The sequence below is a fragment of the Spinacia oleracea genome, chromosome 4 (assembly GCF_020520425.1).
Source record: "Spinacia oleracea cultivar Varoflay chromosome 4, BTI_SOV_V1, whole genome shotgun sequence".
Lineage (NCBI taxonomy): Eukaryota > Viridiplantae > Streptophyta > Magnoliopsida > Caryophyllales > Amaranthaceae > Spinacia > Spinacia oleracea.
Window position 1 is genome coordinate 110,592,007 of NC_079490.1, and position 20,805 is coordinate 110,612,811.

The 20,805-nt window shown below is 35.1% G+C and overlaps 2 protein-coding genes across 2 annotated transcripts; one reads left to right on the top strand and one right to left on the bottom strand.

The window, feature by feature from the left end:
• Positions 1-1,726: 1,726 nt before the first annotated feature.
• On the bottom strand, positions 1,727-8,567 carry LOC110789583 (phosphoenolpyruvate carboxylase 2). Its single transcript, XM_021994281.2, has 11 exons — positions 8,411-8,567; positions 8,033-8,240; positions 7,143-7,537; positions 6,809-6,893; positions 4,982-5,204; positions 4,768-4,871; positions 4,567-4,654; positions 4,031-4,185; positions 2,935-3,933; positions 2,439-2,825; positions 1,727-2,269 (listed from the first exon to the last, which is right to left on the bottom strand). The coding sequence occupies exons 2-11, from the start codon at positions 8,195-8,197 to the stop codon at positions 1,970-1,972; spliced, it is 2,901 nt and encodes a 966-aa protein (XP_021849973.1). The 5' UTR covers positions 8,198-8,240; positions 8,411-8,567; the 3' UTR covers positions 1,727-1,969.
• A 2,034-nt stretch (positions 8,568-10,601) lies between these two features.
• On the top strand, positions 10,602-12,248 carry LOC130471791 (uncharacterized). Its single transcript, XM_056842093.1, has one exon. It carries the CDS (start codon positions 10,602-10,604, stop codon positions 12,246-12,248), a length of 1,647 nt encoding a protein of 548 aa, XP_056698071.1.
• Positions 12,249-20,805: the final 8,557 nt, after the last annotated feature.

The window sequence follows — 20,805 nt, forward strand, 5'->3', positions numbered from 1 at the left end:
GGTAGTGTCGCTAGCAGTGTATTTCAAATACCCGTTATTAATTCTATGAATTGAAGACTCTAGGTTACGTATCTTTGCGTAATGTAACTAGTTACCTACTTTTGACCTTCACTTAGTGATGTTCCTTCACGATCTACCTTTACTTGAAAAAATATATGATAATAATTGGAGAATTAAAAGTGAAAATAAGTATTCTATGCATAACATAATAAATAAATACAAAATTAATACTATTAAAATGAATAAATAAGTTGATATATTTTATTGAGTGCATCATTAGAGTGAAAACGTTATATTATACATGACATTAAATAAATAAAGTTGATATATTTTATACAAACATCCATAAATAAATAAATAATGCTTTTTAGGATTCTCTAGCATTCAGCAACCCGTTTGAGAATGACTTTAAGTTAAACCGCCACGAAAGAAGAGATAGACACTCAACACCATGGACTTTCACACACCCAACTTAACCAAAATTAATCAATCAAATAAATGTCAAACTTATGTGAAAAAATCTTGGTATCGCATCGAGTACCGTCATTCTCTGAGAAAGATAACATGTTGTTAGTAAATAATAGATAAATCGATTTTCCCCATCCATTAATTATAATAACATAGGTTTATTTCCGAGCACAATAACATCGAAGTATTAAAGTGTGTTTGACACATGGAATCCATGCATCCACGCATAATAAATAAATAATGTGATAACAATTGGAGAACAAAACTAAAAAATGGGGGTAGGAAGAGAGCCCGGAGATATAACTAGCGCATAAGATTGTTTAAGCAAGAATTGAACCTGTGACCATGAGGATTGCATATGTTCGCAGTAACCATTGTGACGTGAGGCCGGAGCCATTAACAATTCATAACTTATAAAGTATATATCCGTTAATTAATTATTAAAATTATATAAAATTACATACTAAAATGAATAAAATTCAGACTATTGTGATGTATAAAAAGTTTAAGTACATATATAAAAGTTCATACTAAATTCATATACGGTCAGACTAACGTGTTTCTTTCGTTAACACCCCTGTCCCAAACCAGATATGAACCCCAACCCAGAAATTTGACATGGAAATGAAAACTTCGAAGCTCCAAATCTTCTTAATTCAACTACAGTGTCCCCAGAATTCAACTCCCCAATTTCTTTTATCTTACACAGTTTACAGTTGACCCCTCACTTATAGTGACAATCGACTCCAGCGAACGGCAATTCTAAATCTACTGTTAATGGCGCAAAATCGACACCTAAACCCTAATTTTATTACAAAAAATCGAAGGAATTAATATTATTATGACTCCGTCGATGATCTATGTTGTTGAATCTTCATCGGAATTTCATCTAAGGTCTCGAATCACTAATTAATTTAATCGTCATTTTCTCTCTCCTAATTATTTTCCCGAAATGTTTTTTGCTGATTTAAAACCCTAATTAATACAAAATAAAGGTAAAAGAATATAAAATAGGATTTGAATTTCAAATTCAAATGGCATTGCTGATGTGGCAACAACCAATGAGAGCCCAGGGTACCCTGAGCTCTGAGGGTACATGTAGCAGCTTCCCTTACCTTGTGAAGAATGAAGCATTTGCCATATCATTTGGAAGATACAACAGCAATCCCTGATAAATGACAATGTGACCCTCTGGGCTGTAGAGGTCAAAGAAAACCCAAAAATGCATCATATCCTATTTTATTATTTGGAAATGATATTTCTTCTTGATAAAAAGAAAATGAGCATTAAGCAATTTTATTAAAATGATAATACTTGTAAAATTATTGTAGATATTCCATTGGTTTAGGAATATTAGTAATTCATCACTGCGAAGCATGCAGGATTGCAGGATAGTAAATAATACAAGAGCAAGAATATAGTTTGGAATAAAAATATAAAAAGCAAAAATAATAAAAATGTGGGTTGGGCTTGGGCACCACAAAGAAGACGGAGAATGAGATTAACCGGTGTTCTGCATTCCAGCAGCAATACCCTTCATGGTGAGGATGAGTGTATCTTCAAGACCAGGAGCATATTCGCTTGAAGGGTTGAGCTTCACAAGTTCAGCAGCAGGTTTACTACTCGAGTCCATATATTCCTTAGAAAGATGAGGCCTTAACTGGACATGATAGTTGGGGTCTCTAATACGTTTTAGAGTGTAGGCTTGACAAGCATTCAAGGTTGTGATGTAAGGATCACGTAGCCGAAGTCTTTGCCTCAAGTGGGGATCACCCTCTAGAATTTCTCTGTGTCCAGCAACCTACAATACAATACAATACAATACAATACAATACAATGAAACTATGTATTAATACAACTACCAACTTTTTAAGCAATAAAAACAATGATACTACTATATATATTAGCAGCCAACTCAGACAGTATAATATATAATGTATAGTCTGATACTCTTGAATATAATATATTACCTGGAGGAGAAGCTTCTTTGTCTGTTCATAGTCTTCCCTCAACCGCTCTCCAAAAGGCAACAACTCCTCAGTAACAAGTAGCTTATCATATAAAGCAGCAATGCCCGGATCTCCCTTAGCAAACACCATCTCAACTAAATCAATAGTAACCCTAAAGAATGGCCACTCATTGTACATCTTCTCAAGCAAGGGAAGATTTTTCGAGTCCTTCTCGATGGCATGCCTGAATGCTGCCCCAAATCCAAGCCACACTGGGAGATGGAACTTTGTCTGAGTCCAAGCAAAGATCCATGGAATGGCACGCAGGGATTCAATACCCCCACTTGGCTTTCTTTTCGAAGGACGGCTTCCAATGTTCATACTGCCCAATGCTGTCTCTGGCGTGGCCTGTCATTCATAAGTAAAACGTACGTTACTACAAACTACATACCAGAGGAGAGGAGAGGAGAGGACAGAGAGCACAGCATTAACCTACAGAAAGTAAGTGAAAACTCACCAGACGGAAATACTCCACAAATCGTGGTTCTTTGAAAACAATGGACCGGTATTTCTCAGTGGCAACAACAGCCATATCATCCAAAAGGGCACGCCATTCAGGTTTTGGTGGGATTGGAGGGTGCATACCATGCTCAAGAGTAGCAGCAGTGAAACGCTGAAGAGTTCTAAAGCACAAGTGCTCCTCCCCAAATGATTGCTCAATAACTTCACCTTGCACTGTAACACGAAGAGACCCATTAACTGTCTCTGGAGGTTGAGACAAAATAGCAAGATGGGTAGGTCCACCTCCTCTTCCTACGGTTCCACCACGACCATGAAACATAGTCAGCTTTACACCATATTCCTTAGCAACCTTCACAAGCTCCTCTTGAGCTTTATACAATGCCCATGCTGCTGAGAGACGCCCAGCATCCTTTCCTGAATCTGAATATCCTATCATAACTTCTTGCTTCCCATTTATTCGGTTTTTGTACCATTCAATAGAGAATAGTCGAGCCACTGCAGCTGGAGCTGCCTCAAGATCTGCAAGTTTTTCAAATAAAGGAACAACCCTCAATGGCTTTTTCACATGACATTCACGTTGAAGAAGTTCAACTGCAAGCACATCTGAAGGAGATGTAGCCATGGAAATAATATAAGCTCCAAAACAGTCTGATGGAAGCTCTGCAATGACATGGAAAGTGTCTAAAACATCAGCAATTTCTTCAGTTTTCGGGAGATCAGAACCGAACAACGGACGTTTTCCACTTAATTCTGATAACAGCCATTCTTGACGCTTCTCTTCTGACCATTCCTTGTAGGACCCAATTTCCAAGTGTTTGGTAATGGCATCCATGACATCAGTGTGACGGTCTGACTCTTGTCGAATATCAAGTCTTACAAGTGAGAGACCAAATGTGAAAACTTGTCTCAAGAAATCAAGGAGGGTTCCATCTGCAATTGGACGGTCACCACAGGCACAGAGGGATCGGTAGCAAAGCTCTAGAGGCTCCAAAAACTGCATGTATAAAAGAGATCAAGTCACTGCACAGACCAAGGGAAGGAAGGATTTATATACACTACACTCATGTTACTTGTGAGTTTTGGCCATGTACCTCCTCCAAATTGGTGTAGGTTGAATCTTCTGGAATATCTGAGATTTCATGGGATAGCAGCTGCCGAGAACGCTCACGCGTATTATATAATTTATCTCTCACATCACCAAGAATTACACGATATGGTTCACTTGGTGGAATGTATTTCCAAAATTCTGCATGATATATAAGTGTGTCATAATTATATCATTCCAAGCAAAATATACATAGGGAATTATACTACTTACAAATCCTCAATAAGGATTAGTTAAAAAAAAAAAATCACCTCTAATTCTTTCCCAAAGTTCTTAGTTTTGTTAGGTTATCTTGCCAAACAAATTGATATCGAATAGTAAGCTAATTTTTGGGTAGCTTAAATGATCTATGAAAAGCATGTTATAATCACGAGAGGGGAAATTAAATATCATGTTGTAATCACGGAAAAATAATGATGACAAATATTTGTAATGAAGGGCATTATTGTTAAATAAATGGGGTTCTGCACTAGTATTAGATGGCTTTTGGTGAACTAGACCTGCCATGATTAAAGGATATACCTATGTAATGTTTGGCATCCTTTTTGGAGGAGCTGTGGAGATTATCAGCACGGACACGAAGTTCATCACTGCAACGAAACATAGATATCTGCCAAGTGGAGAACAGCAATTTCACAAGTTGACACAAACAGATAATACGATCACCGGGAAAAAGGAAAAAGACTGAAGCAATTCAAATAAAAAAAAAATTAAGTGTTGCACCTCAAACATGAGATCCTCTATCTGAGAGAAGTAGAGGTTAGCTGCCATCATTCTAGCTAACAAGCATACATCCCTTGTGACCTCCGGAGTGACTCTTGGATTACCTGTAGTAATACCAACGAATAATAAGCAACATAGCAGAAAGGCGAGCTTATTGCACAAGCAAACTAATCCAGTTATTCCTAACCATAAAGTTGAAAGAAGAAAAACATACCATCACGATCACCACCCATCCAAGAGGAAAATTGGATAAGAGGAGCATTGTAGGGAACACGTTCATTAATTCCCATGTTCTTCAAAGCAGTATCAATACGGCGTAAAAACTTGGGAACACCCTTCCAAATTGTTTCATGGAAGTAGCTCATTCCAGCCCTCATCTCATCCTGAGGTGTGGGCTGGGTCCTTCGAATTTCATCAGTACGGAAAGCTGCTTGAATCTGCATAATATTACAAAAGATAAGACATTATTAAGATTCTACAAATATGCCGTAACAAAATGCAAGATACCACTCAACCACTAAATCGACTATTTACAATAAGGACACTATCAGAGTCAATCATAGATGGGTCTTCCACCTTAATAGGAATCGTCAAAGTTCATATCTTGAGACAAGGATGTAAATTTGGTCAACCCATATAGACTGACAAAACAAATTTCAGCATAGAATGATAAAAACATAGGTTGAGAACACAGATATCACAATCCCAAGGAAGAACCACTTTAGACTTGGGTGCGGATGGAAATGCAGCAAGAAGTAAGCGTGAATTAGAATTGACATTTGACAGTGTCAAAACAAACAGATTTTGGCCTGGAAGATTCATTACAAGAGTAATCTTAAATCACATATATGCCTGCTCCTATAGGAACATCAATCGGAATTGACAAGGTCAACATCACTATAATAATAGAATCATGACTCAAACTACACAGTCCTTTACTGATGAACATGTATCTTCAATCCTACTGTGTAAAACATATATTTGACAAAAGTACATATTTTGCCAATCAAATAGAACTCCAAAGAAAAAGGAACTAAATGGGAAACACATTGAAACTTGCCAAATACAGTGTTTACAAGATGGATAAAAGATGATAGATGTCAAGTGTTGTAAATTTTATCCATACATGAGAGATAGATAAAGGTTATTACGGAGTGATCACATCCATATTCCTTTTCAAAGAAAAGAGTCATTAGCTATGCCTATAATTAACATTTCAAAAACCTTTACAAGGGAATTTTATGTTTAAGCAAGTTGCTGCATCTAAAGAAAAAGATGGTAACCAGGACATAATCAGATTATGACAACTCCGAGTCATCAGATAAAGAAGTTTTAAAAAGTATTCAGTCTCCTCAAGCAGGATAGACAACGATGCACAATTGTATAATGCTAGAGTTGACTTAATAATGCATCAGAATCAAGCTTTCCTTTCATGCCAAATAATTAGAAATCATCCAAGTCATGACAAGAACATGGTCACATGGTCACATGCTGACATGGATTTTTTTTGTTTTTGAGATGATGCTGACATGAAAATTTAACCTAACATGCTGACATTTGGACTGAACCCAACATGCTGACATATAGACTGAACCTCACATGCTTTTAAAAATTAAAACATAAACTCTTTCACAGAAAGTAGATGAAAATCTAATACATCCTACGCCTGGAAAACTTGTCACATACTATTTTCACATAACTGAAAAAAGTTGTCATAAATCCTACGGTATATAATATAAGTATAAATCGTGATTGGGTTTCCCATTATTTGCTCACTTTGAATTCAGAAAAAAGATAGGAGAAACACAACTGATGTAAAGGATATTTAGGTGGAATCACGATAAATCCTTCATTGCCATTTTTTTATTAAATTTCCATCTAGTAACTATAAATCAGTCCAATATCCTCCCTTTTAGATTCCACTTCCATGAAATAGCAATATCATTGCATGTTAAATAAATTAGTAAATGTGCTTCCCAAACATGGCATCTTTAAAACCGATGGAGTTTCCACTTTCAAGGCAATAATATTATGTGCTTACCTCTCTCTGTAGAGCTTCGTCAAGCTCTTGCTTGTCATCGGGAGTGATATCCTTAGCATATAGTTGGGCTAAGCAATTTCTTATCCTAAAAAGATAAACCCAAATACTATAATTACGATCAACCAATGGTAAAATGAAAAATGCACAAAGATTAGAAAAGTGTAATGAACAATGGGGTTATACAGAAGCTAAATTACTCAAAATTGAAACAAAACTGTCCTAGTGTAAATTGAATTATGTTGAAAGAGTCTTTATTTGCCAGTATTTTCAATAAAATACAATGGATAAAATGAAAGGTAACTTAAAGCATTGATGAAATTCACAAGGAACAAACCTGCCATGCTTCTGAAGCAAGGATCTACGAACAGATTGAGTGGGATGAGCAGTTAAGACAAGATCAACAGTTTGATTCTTGAGGGCATCAAAAACTTCTTGAGGGGATTTTCCAAGCTCCCCCACAAGCCTCTTAAATGTCTCCTCAATATCAGATTCAGTAGTTGCTGAATTTTCATCTATAAAATCTCCTTTCTTCAGCTTCTTGATTCTACGACGATAAGCAATCTGAACCTCCTCGGCCAAATTGGCCAAGTTAAGCATGTGAGAGAAAGACTTGGCAACAACAATTGAGTCCCCGGGATCCAAGCTTGTCAGAACATTTCCAAGCTCTTCAAGCTTCTTAGGATCCCGCTTCCCTTCATATTCAGCTGAAAGCTCATAACACTCTTGAACCTACATCAATTTTAACCACCGTATAAGGTGGATCAATATCAATATCCTATATACAAGGAAATCAAAGATAACCAATGACAATATTCGATTATCACTTGTTCTTGCAATCACTTCTAACCATAAAACAAGCAATAACTAAATCAGAAAACCAATAAATAATCATCAAATACACAAGTTGTAATTTACCAACAAAGTCAACCTTACACCAAAACATAATCTTATACAATCTCATCCTTAAAATAACCATCATTTGTATCTTACCTTTAGTTGAAGCATCATGCTTCCTATAAACCCACTACATAACTATTTCATAACTATTTCAATAACTTCAAAAATATCATTTTTGTATTATTTATTTAAACAATCTACATTAATATAAACAAACATTAACTCAATGGATCTTCAAATTAACATGATTTCTGATCATACAAATCAAATGGGTATTTTTAATTAAACAATAAAAAGTATCAAGAAAAATTAACAAAAAATACTTACAGTTTCACGAATATCCTCTCCATGTAAATCCTGAAGAATATCAAGAAATCGATCCAGCAAAAGAGCATCATACTCAATCAATTTATCATCGTCAGACACTTTTGTAGGAACCAAAAGCCTGAGTTGGGCGTCAATCGACGCCATTTTTTCTATGTTACGCGCCATTTACCAGTCAAAATCCAATCTTTCTCTTTCTCCGAGATTCAACCTATCAAATCAAACACAAATTAGATTAAATCAAAACCAAAACAAACAAACAAAAAGGCCTAGAAAATATTGATTATTTATACCCAAAAATCACAGAAAATGACAGAAATAATTGCATTCAAAATGAAAATTGTAAAAAGATGCGTATGAATTTGAGCGAAGGGGTATTACCCGTTAAAGGTGGAGAAGTGAGATCAGAAAGTGAAAAGATAGAAGAAGTTTGAGGTCTAAAGAAGTTGTACAAGCAGAGTGGCTTTATATAGAGTGAGACTGAGTTAGATCAAAGTTGGACACTTGGACCATAAAACTGTAGAATACTCCAAGTCAAATTTATTTTTTATTTTTATTTTGTTGTTTGGAAAAAAATTCTTGGATATATTTTTGATTTGGAAAGGAGGGTGCTTTCGAATGAAAACAATTGAGAATATGCTTTTCAATTATGCTTTTAGAGGTTTGAAATAATTGAGTTTGAATACTAATTTTTGGTAAGAGAATAATAATTGTGGAGAGATAAATGCATGATTGAAGTTTTAATATGGGTGGTGACTTGTGATTGGCTATCTTTAATTCCGTAATTGCTTTGTACGAAGTATTTTCCTTTCCTTTAAAAAAATAAGGTAAAATTGTCAAAAAGTATCTTCTTCTTGCCGAGTTAAGCCCATTATTGGGGTCTAAGTTTTGCAATAAATCACCAATTGAGACCTTACTTGTTTTTGGTCAATAATTGGGACCTAAGGTTAGATATTTGGTAGTTTAACTCACCTTTAACTCAAGGTTGACTATTCAAACTAATAAAATAAATCAAAATAAATTATAAGGGCCCGCTTGGATTGGGGGGAATGGGGTGTAACAATTAATAGGGTAATAAATATGGGCTTTAACCACATGTCTGGATTGGGGTTAGTTTTTCGGCCCATACTTTTTTCCCCAAATATGAGGGTAATGTATTACCCTAGCCCCCCCTAGGGTAATAATTAACTGGGTAATTTCAACTCTTGCTCTTCATTGTTCAGACTTGGTTTCGTCGTCAATGCAGTCTTCACCATAGCTCTCTTTCTCTCTCTTCTTGATCTATCAACTGGAATCATCAATTCACCATGGTTGCTTTTTCTCTCTCTACCATGGCTAATCTACTGTATATTCTTCAGGTTTTTAATTTTTCCACAATTATTTTATCAACTTTTTTTTCCGATTAAATTACCGATTTTTGTTTGATTTCTACTCATTTTCAAATTCTTTTGTTTGAACTTCCAAAGTGGTTATGTTTGATATTTTTTTACATGTGATTTTTTTTTATTTATATGTTTCTTTTTTTTCTTTTGAGGTTTCAGATGTTCTACAGATCTGTGGGATTTTTTTTTTTTCTGATGGAAGTGGGATTGTTCTTATGATTAGCTTTTGGTTTGATTTATTGTGATGAAATTCAATATATTACTCTCAAAGTTTCTGGATTAAAAAAAAAAAAAAAAAAAAGAGGTATCCTCAAATTTTCTGGGTTTGGGAAGAAACTAAGAACATTCTTGTATTTTTTTAAATAATAAAAACATTACTGTATTTTCAACAAAATAAAAGAGAAATTGCATTCATTAATATGTTTATATAGCTTCATTCCAAACACACGAAGCATTAACCCAATAAAACTTACCTTATTGCCAAACCTCTTCCATAGCTATCCCCATAAATTTTTCACCCCCTAAACTTGTCCTCCAGTAATAGTTCCCCAATAAAATCTACCCCTTAATTATTAACTTCAATCCAGGCGAGCCCTAAGAGTTATGACTTAATAAGTACTCACTCCATTTCTAAATGTTGTATCCATTTGGAATCTTGGGGGGTTTTTAAGAAAAATAGAATCTTGATTTGTATGGGTATAAGTGTAATGATTGGGTGTAAGAGAAATGATTGTGTGTAAGAATGTGTAAGAGATTCTTTTATAAAGAATAAAGTAAGGAGAGAGAAAATATTAAAGAATTATGGGAAAGGGGATATTTTCAATTAATTAATCAAAAATCAGAAAAAATCTGATTGAAGTGGGGACCAAAGTACATGAGTTGGATTTATTTCATCCAATGAGAGTTAAGCAACAAAATAAAAAACGGAGGGAAGACTTCCCAAATTGGGAAAGTCCACTTCCCTTTTTACACTTCCCTCCAAAAACAGATTTTCAGCCAAAAGTTTTCCCTCCAAACTTTTGGCTGCAAATTTTCCCTCCAAACTTTCTACATTTACCACACACCCTTTATAAATAGGGGTCAATTTCTACCAAAAAACCCTCATAAATTCCAACTGTTTTAAGATCAGTTACAACAACAAAAAACCAAAGGCAATAAATGCACTATAATTAATCAGCAAGGGGACATTAATGGCTTCAGATCAAGAGGAGGACGAGTTCCTCGGTTTTTCCGATGATGAAGGAGACGGCACGAACTCTGATTCAGATTATGATGATGATGAGGCAACCCAAAATGCTGAAAGTGAAGTAAATGCTCATCAAATTGGGGACTTTGAGCATAATCAACAATTGCCAGATCTTAATGAAGTGGGACAAGAATATGCACATGAATGTGAAGTGGGACCACAGCATACATCAGGTATATCAGATAACCACTCAGTTCCATTTTTGTTTGATTTGAACATGCCAGCACAACAAGAGTTCCCACCATCTCCAATTCATCAAACCGAAACAGAGCAAAATCATCATAAGCCTAGAACCCCAAGGATTAACAACGAATTAAGGTTGGAAATCTTGTTGTTCCTTCTCTTAAGAAAAGAAAAGCATTCAGATGAACTCATTCATGGGACAAATAGGCAGGCTGTTATAAAGTTTGGTTACACAAGGAAGACAATTAGACTAATATGGCAGAGAGCATTGGCACATAAGGCAGCCATGAATTCGTATTTCTATGATAGCAAATATCACAACTGTGGGAGGAAGAGAATTCAAGTAACATATGAGTCTATAGCCTCCATAGGCATGGGGGATAGAACAACCATTATTGATCTTGCAAGGATGCTTAATTTGAGTCCCACAACAGTTTGGAGAATGGTGAAAAGAAAACAGATAAAACCACATTCAAGTCCCTTGAATCCAGGCATTTCAGAAGAATGCAAGATGGCAAGGATGAAGTGGGTACTTGGTCTCTTAATGGACTACTCAATACCAAATGATCCCACATATTACAGCATGTATGATTTCATTCACATCGATGAGAAATGGTTCTATCTTACACAAAAAAGTCAAAGAGTTTATTTAGCAAACAATGAACCATTTCCACACAGGAAGGGAAAATCAAGAACTAAGATTCCAAAGTTCATGTTCATGGCAGCAGTAGCAAGGCCAAGGTGGGGACAAGATGGGCAGTGTGAGTGGGATGGGAAACTTGGTATATTTCCATTCACAGATGCAGTGGCAGCAAAGAGAACATCCAAAAACAGAGTGAAGGGGACAATTGAGACTAAACCAATCAAGTCAGTGAATCAGATTGCAACTAGGGCCATGCTAATCAACTACCTAATCCCAGCGATTAAAGAGAAATGGCCACCACATGAGGGGGAAAAGGTGATATACATCATTCAAGACAATGCAAAGGCACACATTTTGCAAAATGATCAAGAATGGCAGCAACATTACAAGCAAGATGGGTTTACATTGATATTGACTCAGCAGCCAGCAAACAGTCCAGATTGTAACATATTAGACTTGGGGTTCTTTAGGTCAATTCAATCACTAATGCACAAAAAGATGCCTAAAACAGTTGAAGATTTAAGTGGTGATGTGACTGAGGCATATAATGAACTGCATGCAAAGACTCTATCTAATGTGTGGATGTCACTTCAATATGTTGGAAATGAAATTTTGAAACACAAGGGGGACAACAACTACCAACTCCCACACAACAAGAAAAAGATTTTAGAAGATGAGGGGAATCTGCCAGAACAAGTTAAGGCCCCAAGGTGGGCTGTGAATGAATGCAAACAACTTGTTGATGAATGGAGAGCAAATCAGTGAAGTATAGAGCAAGAACGAGAGATTACTTTTTGTGTTTTGGGAACATGTTTTAAAAGTTACAAGAACAAACAGAATGTCACTTTTGTAAGCCTGAATGAAAGCATCACATGTATTTAAAACATTTTGGAAGCAACATATCAACTGGAAGAATGAATGAATCAATTTATTGTTGTTAATCTTTAGTTTTTGTTCATCATACTCACATTCATGTACTTATTCATGTACATGGCATAATCACATATGAACCCAGGGCATGCAAAATCATAAGGGAACATGTACATGGAAGCAAGAACATGGCAGCAATGCACAAGGCAACAATGCACAAGGCAACATGAAGAAGACAGCATGAACAAGGCAACAATAACTAGGCAGCAATGCACAAGGCAACAATAACTAGGTAATCACAGTCATAGTTTAGTTTTTGTTCATCATAATCACAATCATGTTTATTATTTCTAGTTGTAATTGAAACACAAAACATCAATTGAATCAGTCAGCCATTCCTTAAACCATAAAGGGGACATCTTTATGTTTTCAAGGCAACACATGAATTCATTTTCAAGCCAAGGCAAAGCATGGGGACATGTTGTTCTCAGTTTGTATTTGTTCATCATCATTGAATCCTATACTTTAATATCCTCCTCCCAAATGGAGTGAATGACTAACACAAACAGAAATGGGAAAGGAAAGTCACTCCATTTGACAGAGGATACTAAAATTTTAGGAAACTCAAGACATGCAAAATCACAACTTCGAACACATCGGCTTCAAAATGGAAAGAATGCATATCACATCATTTTCAGATGGAAAATCTTCCCACTTTGAAACCGATGCGTCAAAAGATGTAATATTCGAGTTACTAAACCATTTCATCATTGAACAACTCAAAAAAAACAAGGCATGAGCAAGGCAGCAAAGGCAAGGTAGTTAATTACAACATACTTAGAAAGTCATATGCAAAATCACTTCTCTAAACACATCGGCATCTAAGTGGAAAGAATGCATATCACATCATTTTCAGATGGAAAATCTTCCCACTTAGAAACCGATGCGTCAACAAAAGTAAATTTCGATATGCTTAAACCAATTCATCATTGAACAAAGCATCAAGAATAAGGCATCAAGTACATAGAAGCAAGTACACACAACCATCTCAGAATGTCCCCAAGCATCCCTCACACAAACCCCATCCACCAACACTTAGCTCCTGAGAAGCATTATTCATGCTAATGGCGCATGAGTGTTAATGGAATATAGGGTTTGAGTGTCAGCAAATGAAGACTCATCATAGATGACTCAAAACAAATAACAAGGCAGCAATGGACAAGGCACAACAATCTCAGTTAGGTTGATTTACAGCATATATTTAGTATGTTTCTAAATTTTAACAACCTCATCACCCTTTCACAAAAGGGATTACATGATCACTTCTTCGTTTGTGAAATGAAATTTATCCCCTTTTGTAAAAGGGGACGAGGGAATATGTTAGAAACCAAAATCTAAGATAATCAACAATTACATCACAGATCACAATGATCAAACTCACACATGGGACATTAGCAAACATTAGGGTTTCAATCTCAGAGTTGTTGAATAGCATCATTGATCTATTGTATCAATATTTTCTCAACTTTAACATCCTTTGCCTAACGGAATGATTGATATTCACTACTGATCATGTGAAATGATAATCACTCCATTAGACAAAAGGAGTTAAAGGACAAGTATTGAAACATAAATCTCAGGATATCAACCTATAACATCATTGATTATCATTAACACCACAATCAAACATGTTGTTTAAGTGTCATGGTGGTCCTTCCAAAGGGATTTGACAAATTGTGAACTATCGCATTGGATATTTAACAATAAGTCAATCCCCTTTGAAGGACCACCTAACTAACAAAAGTGAAACATGCATGACATCAAAATTCATCTCAGATGTCCCCAAGCATCATTGAAACAAATTCAACCTACACACACTTAGCGCCTGAGAAGCATCATCACTGATACTAATGGCAGCACGAGTGAGTGTAGGTAACTTGAATTGTTTCTCAGCATATGAAAGACTCATCATCGATGTAACATAACAAAGGTACTTAAGGGGACAACTAAAAACTAAATATACAAGACATGTATTGCCTCTCCCGTCTAATGCCAGTTTATATGTAAAGGATTCAATTTCATTGTTTCCTAGGACATTGAAACTGGCAAAAGACCGGAAAGCCATCACAAATCATGTAAATTTTGGTCTCAGATGTCCCAAGCTTCATTGAAGCACACCATGTTCACAAACCATTAGCACACAAAAGCCTCATACAGCCTACGGCTGGATGTTAATGGCGCACTGTGGTTTATGAAACATGGATTGTTTCTCAGCACTGAAAGACTCATCACAGACCTCATTCAAACCCTAACATCACAGACCAAGCACTCAGGAAAGGCAAACAATAAGAGGGGACGTTAATGAAACTGTTTTTTTCCAATCACATGTTAAAATTTTATTCATAAACCCATCCCATATGCTTTCACCCCTCTCAAGGCAACACTAATCAACCAGCAAACATATCACAGTTGACAATCAACAAACAGATCACAGTTGTTAACCAACAAACAGATCAGTGGGTACATAAGGTTTTATACCAATATCACAACAATTTTTAACAGGCAACATTTTTAAAACCAGCAAGCACACAAGGTAACATTCATCAATCAACAAGGCAACATGTTTCAAGCAACAAGGCAATAATAGAGGACATGAATACACTCCAAACCCTATAACATCATCAACAAAACAACAACACCCCTTGCCAACAACAGATCACAGTTGTTGGCTACTCCACCTTATGTCTCCACAGCTAACCAGCAATCCAAATATAATTAAAAGAGGGTTTATAGAAGACACACTTATCTCTAAGCATCATTAACACCCTTAAGTGGCTTTTTTTTTATTTCATCTTCCTTCACGTTTGGGGACGAAGCCGAACATTGCCCATCAGAAAACTCTAGACCAGCAGTTGTGTTCTCACACTCACCCACATAGTATAGGTCGAATGAACCAGACTGATTGGGTTCCTTGCAATCAAGAGGGGACATAAAATATGTTTAATATATTTCAGATCATCACAAACATTCATGGGATTTATTATTTAAACTGAACAAGATCATCATAAAAAGATCAAGTCACAAGATCATCATACGAAGACCATCATACATGTCTGAACAGAACAACATCACCAAAGAACAACCACAGGATTCAACATGCAATTTAAAGAACATGCAACATGCAACTGAACTAGATCAACTTAACAAGATCAAAGAACAACATCATCAAAATAATCATGGAATTGAACATCCAAATCAACCAAAGCAGACCAACATTCATGGTATTGAACATGCAATTTAAAAAAAGTCATAAAATTCGAGAAAAATCAAGGGATCTCTGACATACAATTCGAAAACTTCATCATTTAACCAAAAAAATCAAGGGATCTCTGACATGCAACTCGAAAACTTATCATTTAACAAAAAAAATCAAGGGATCTCTGACATGCAATTCGAAAAATTATCATTTAACAAAAGAAATCAAGGGATCTCTGACATGCAATTAGAAAACTTCATCATTTAACAAAAAAATATCAAGGGATCTCTGACATGCAATTCGAAAACTTCATCATTTAACACAAAAATCAAATATTTTTTGGACATGCATGATGAAATCAAACTACTTCATGACCATACAATAAGATCAACATTTTTCGGACATGCATGTTGAAATAAACCGAAAACAAATGAACCAATGTTAAATCTAAAAAAATAACCAAAAATCATCAACAAATGAAAAAAAATCATAAAAAATCACAAAAAATCACAATAAATCAGAACATGCAGAGTAACCCTATTTTTTATTATAAACCCTACGTTTCAACCAAAAATCACAGATTTTCTCCAAGAAACACAAAAAATCCCAAAAACAGAGTAAACCCAAATTAACTCGAAAAATCAGGAAAACAACCCAAAAATAAGTAAATATACCTCATCAGATTCGTCTCCTCCAAAGAATCTCAGATCTGCTGGTGTGGGGACTCGATCGTCGTATTTGGACTCCACCTCTTCACCAGGCTCCACTTCCATTTTCTCAAACCAAGCTTTGAGATAATTTCGGGTACTCGTGTTCTCCTTCTGGGCCAACCTCAAATTATTCAGATACTCGCCAGAATACGAGTGGTCGTTGTTGGGACAATTGCATTTCGAGCCCCAATCACAGTTTGGGTCAGGAATTCGTTGCCCAGAAGTACCCACCGAATTACTCGGAAGATATTTGGAGGAAGAGGATCCCATTCAGAAATTAATAAAACCCTAATAAAACTCCGATTTTATCCCCCAAAAAAATTTCACCAGAGAATCGATTACCAACCGGGATTTGGGACGACAAAGGGGACAAAACTAGAGGGGATCTCACCGGAATGTGGTTCCGGTTAAAGTTTGAGAACAAATTTGAGCGAAAAACCCAATGATCTGAGAGATCTCACCAAAAAAATCGAAGAATAGGGGCGGAGAAGGTTAGGATTTTTAGAGAAACAGAGAGATTTCTTGAGGAGAGAGAGGGAGACAGGAGGAGAGAGAGTTAAGAAAAAGAAAGGGATCCGAAGAGAATGAGGAGAGAAAGGGTGAGAGGGACGGTTTATAAGGAGAGAGGGGGTGAGAGTGACGTTAGGGTTTTATTAATTTAATAAGGGAGGTGGGTGGGTTAAATGAATAAAATATTATGGGTGGGGAAAATTAGGTGGGAATATGGGTAGAATCTTTAGGTATTTTGGTAATTAGATTGAAATGTAAGGGTATTTTAGGAAAAAATGTATGTCCAAAAATAGAAAAGATTCTAAGTGGATACAACATTATGAAACGACTAAAAAAGAAACGGATACAACAAAAAGAAACGGAGGGAGTAGTATTATTTGCCAATTTTTTTAGGGGTTTTATTGGGTTTATTTTGTTCGTCTTTAGATTTGAGTTAATTGGTACTCCCTCCGTCTCTTTTTGTTCTTTACGTTTTCCTTTTTGGGTGTCCCAAAATGTTCTTTACATTTCCTTTTATATTATCACATTAATGATTTAATATTCTATCAAAATTTGTGTCCAATTATTATTTTAACCAATTAAATCCATTGGGTCATTTAATCTCTCACATTTTTCCGTTGAGACATTAACTTTTTATTATTTTCCCAATATAAGAAATTTGATAAGAGTGAAAAACATTATAAATAAACGTAATTTTCCTCGTTTACATAAAAAATTAGAAGAATCTCAATGTACATTAATTAGTCGTTAAAACACGTGCAAAAATACCAAACGTAAAAAACAAAAAGAGACGGGGGGGAGTACTTGTTAATTTTGTGATTTTTTGTTCCCCTCAAAAAAAAATGTGATTTTTTGTGAGATTAATGATTGAATTGGTTAATTTTGTGATTTTGTATGATATTAATGCTCCTAAATTTTATTGTTTTTGTGTTGATTTTGATCGATTTGTTATTGTTTGATTTTTTATTTTTTTTATTTTTTATGTTTACTTCGTGATGTTTATACCTTAATTACTTAAGGAGAGAAAATTTTTTGCATTCTTTATAAATTGATTGAAAGTAAAATGAGGTTCAACCATTGTTTCAAATGAAGATGCCTTTTAAAGGGGTGACATATAGTGAGAAGTATGATAGATTGATACAGACTACGAAGTATTTTTATGATGTGACTCGTATACTCATTTTCTTTTAAAAAAACATGGGTCGGAACGGGCTGGGCTATGCTAAATAGGTCACTTGAACTGACTAAATATGACTTGTTTATGACCCGAACAGATTAATTTCATTAAGTTTGGGCCGGAACCGCCCTTGACATGGCCCATTTTATAGCTCTATGTTAAAACATTCAAGGGAACATTTTGGTTTTGTTGGTTTCGAAGTAAAATTATGTAAATATTAGAAATTAGTTATTTAAAATTTTTTTTTATCAATTTATCGTTGAACTGTGAACTATAAATCTATAATGGACTAACTTCATTAATAAAGAAAATAGAAATTAATGTGGTGTTGGTAGTTTTCGATGATGTTTGTTCAAGAGGGGGACATTGGAGGTGTAAGAATAACAATTAATTAATTAAATTAGTTTTGTATTTTTGCAAAATAAAATGTTATAATTATATTTCTTATTTCTTAACCCAATGACTTGACATTTTTTAACCACTAAAGTTAAGTTTGGCTAAAAAAGTAAGATGAGGTCCCAATTATTGACCAAAAAAAAGTGAGGTCCCAATTGGTGATTTTTTGTAAAACTTGGACCTCAATCATGGGGTTAACTCTCTTTTTGCCTCACTTTGTGAACTAGTACCTCATATTTACAATTTTGTCAAATAGTACCTTGAATTAAAAACTTATTTTAAAAATGGTACCTTGTTGCAACATTCTGGCCAAAATCACAATTTTCCAGCGATTGATTCCGGTTGTTGCCACAATTTCAGAGGGAAATCATCGTGTGTTCACACGCGCTCATCATATTAACAAATTCAAAGTACTTCCAACGCCCTTTCTTCTCCTCATTAACTTCTCTGTATTCTCTTCTCATTAAAATTCGTGTCTAAGTGTTATTGTTCTATTGTTCTTATAAGAAGTTAACATAGGCGCGTGATTGTTGGCTAGGTTTGTTACACACTCACTTTTTTTTTTTGGCTAGGGAAGGTTGAATCAATGGCCGAAAAATTATGATTTTGGCCGGAATGTTGCAACAAGGTACCATTTTAAAACATGTTTTTAATTCAAGGTACTATTTGACAAAACTGAAAATATAAGGTATTAGCTCACATAGTCAGGCAAAAAAAAGATACTTTTTGACAATTTCGGCAAAAAAAAAAAAAAAAACTTTCTTTTCCTTTAAGAGTTCTTCCCTTCTGATTGTCAAAAATAAATAAGTTATTTCCATTAGAAATTTATAATATCCATTTTTTTTAAAGAGATATCTTATGACTATTTCGATTGTAGGTTAAATGTTGATCGGTCTTTGGAGTCTCTAATTACATTCAGGTTCGGCCCTAGGCCTAGGCGAGGGGTGCAGCCGCCGAGGGCCCAGTGCTGTAGGGGGGCCCAAAAATGTAGTGCTCAGTAGTATAGTGCTACTCCCTCCGTCCCAAAATTATAGTCCTGTTTTCAAAATCGGCGTCTCAAAATCATAATCATGTTTCTAATTTTGGCTATTAAGGTCCCCACTTTCTCATTTATTATATTAATTAAAAATGCATTGAAAACTCCACTCATGTACTATATTTGGGATAATACTATATGTACACCTAGTGTACATAATATCTTGTACACTAGGCTATTCATTGGTTGGAATGGCATCTTTAAAGATGCCCTTTTTTGGAAATTTTCCAAAATTTTCCAAAATTTTCAATTTCAATTTGTATTTTCAAATTTACACAGATTACAATAAACATAATTAATGCATTGTTTTTTTCTAATTTTTTTTCAACAGGAGAGAGAAAATATTTTTTTGGGTTGAATTTTTTCATATGTTCTTCGTATTCTCTTCCGTTCTTCATGTTCTTTGTGTTCAATTTTCTTATGTTCTTCATATTCTTCCTTTCTTCATGTTTTTCCTTGAATTAAAGTTTTTGGTTGAATTAAAGTTTGATTTTCTTATGTTCTTCATGTTCTTCATAAACCCATATTCAGGGTATAGGGTTTTGGCGGCTGTGGTATTCGACACAAGGGCGGTTGTGGGAGTCGAACCACGATGGCGGTGGGTCGTTGGTGTTCTTATTTTCGGCCGGAATCTAGGGTAGGAGGGGTAATATTAGAAGGAAAAAGAGATTAGAGATTAGAAAGGAGGTTTGTTGACGGTGGTGACGACGGTGATGGTAAGGCGGCCGGTGAAGAAGTAGGCGGTGGGTTAGGAACCCAGATATTCATGAACCTAGATCTTAAAGTTCTTCAATCTTTTTCTATATGCCCCTGATTTAACGAGATCATTTAAAAAATAATGAAATCAAAAGGTAAATTGAATATACAGGGTAATTTTTCTTATAGAATCCAATAAAGTACGTGATTCTAATACAATTATGGCAGGCATAGAAAAATTAATTTACTTTACAATAGGTTCTATGCTGATACCCCTTGCCTCAATGGTCACTGCAATGCTTCTTATCTTTCTTTCAGCCTGCATGGCGTGTTCGATCGCCAATAGCAACATTTTTTTCTTTTAACTCTGAATATGAATTTACGGGATCTTTTTAACTTTAAGGAAACCAAAAGGTGATTTTTTAAACACTGACTTAATTTATGATTTTGTAAATTACCAAATTGTAAATTTGAAATTAAGGGATCATATTCGTTTTACAGAAGAAAAAAAATGAATTGTTCTTATTCAAATAGATAAATAAAATTACGTTACAATTTTGTATGTGCTGATACCCCCTGCTATAATGGTTACTGCAACACTGCTTGAGTTTAAATGTTTGCGTGCACCAATGTTCGAAACCTAGCAAAAAGAGAAATATTTTTAACTTTAA

Bases quoted from the DNA above. Each gene is read 5' to 3' on its own strand.
- LOC110789583 (XM_021994281.2), bottom strand. From the start codon at position 8,197: ATGGCGCGTAACATAGAAAAAATGGCGTCGATTGACGCCCAACTCAGG. The intron at 4,186-4,566 runs GTATATCCTTTA...TATATCATGCAG, and splicing joins GGATGCCAAACATTACATAG to AATTTTGGAAATACATTCCA. The intron at 3,934-4,030 runs GTACATGGCCAA...TTATACATGCAG, and splicing joins CCTACACCAATTTGGAGGAG to TTTTTGGAGCCTCTAGAGCT.
- LOC130471791 (XM_056842093.1), top strand. From the start codon at position 10,602: ATGGCTTCAGATCAAGAGGAGGACGAGTTCCTCGGTTTTTCCGATGAT.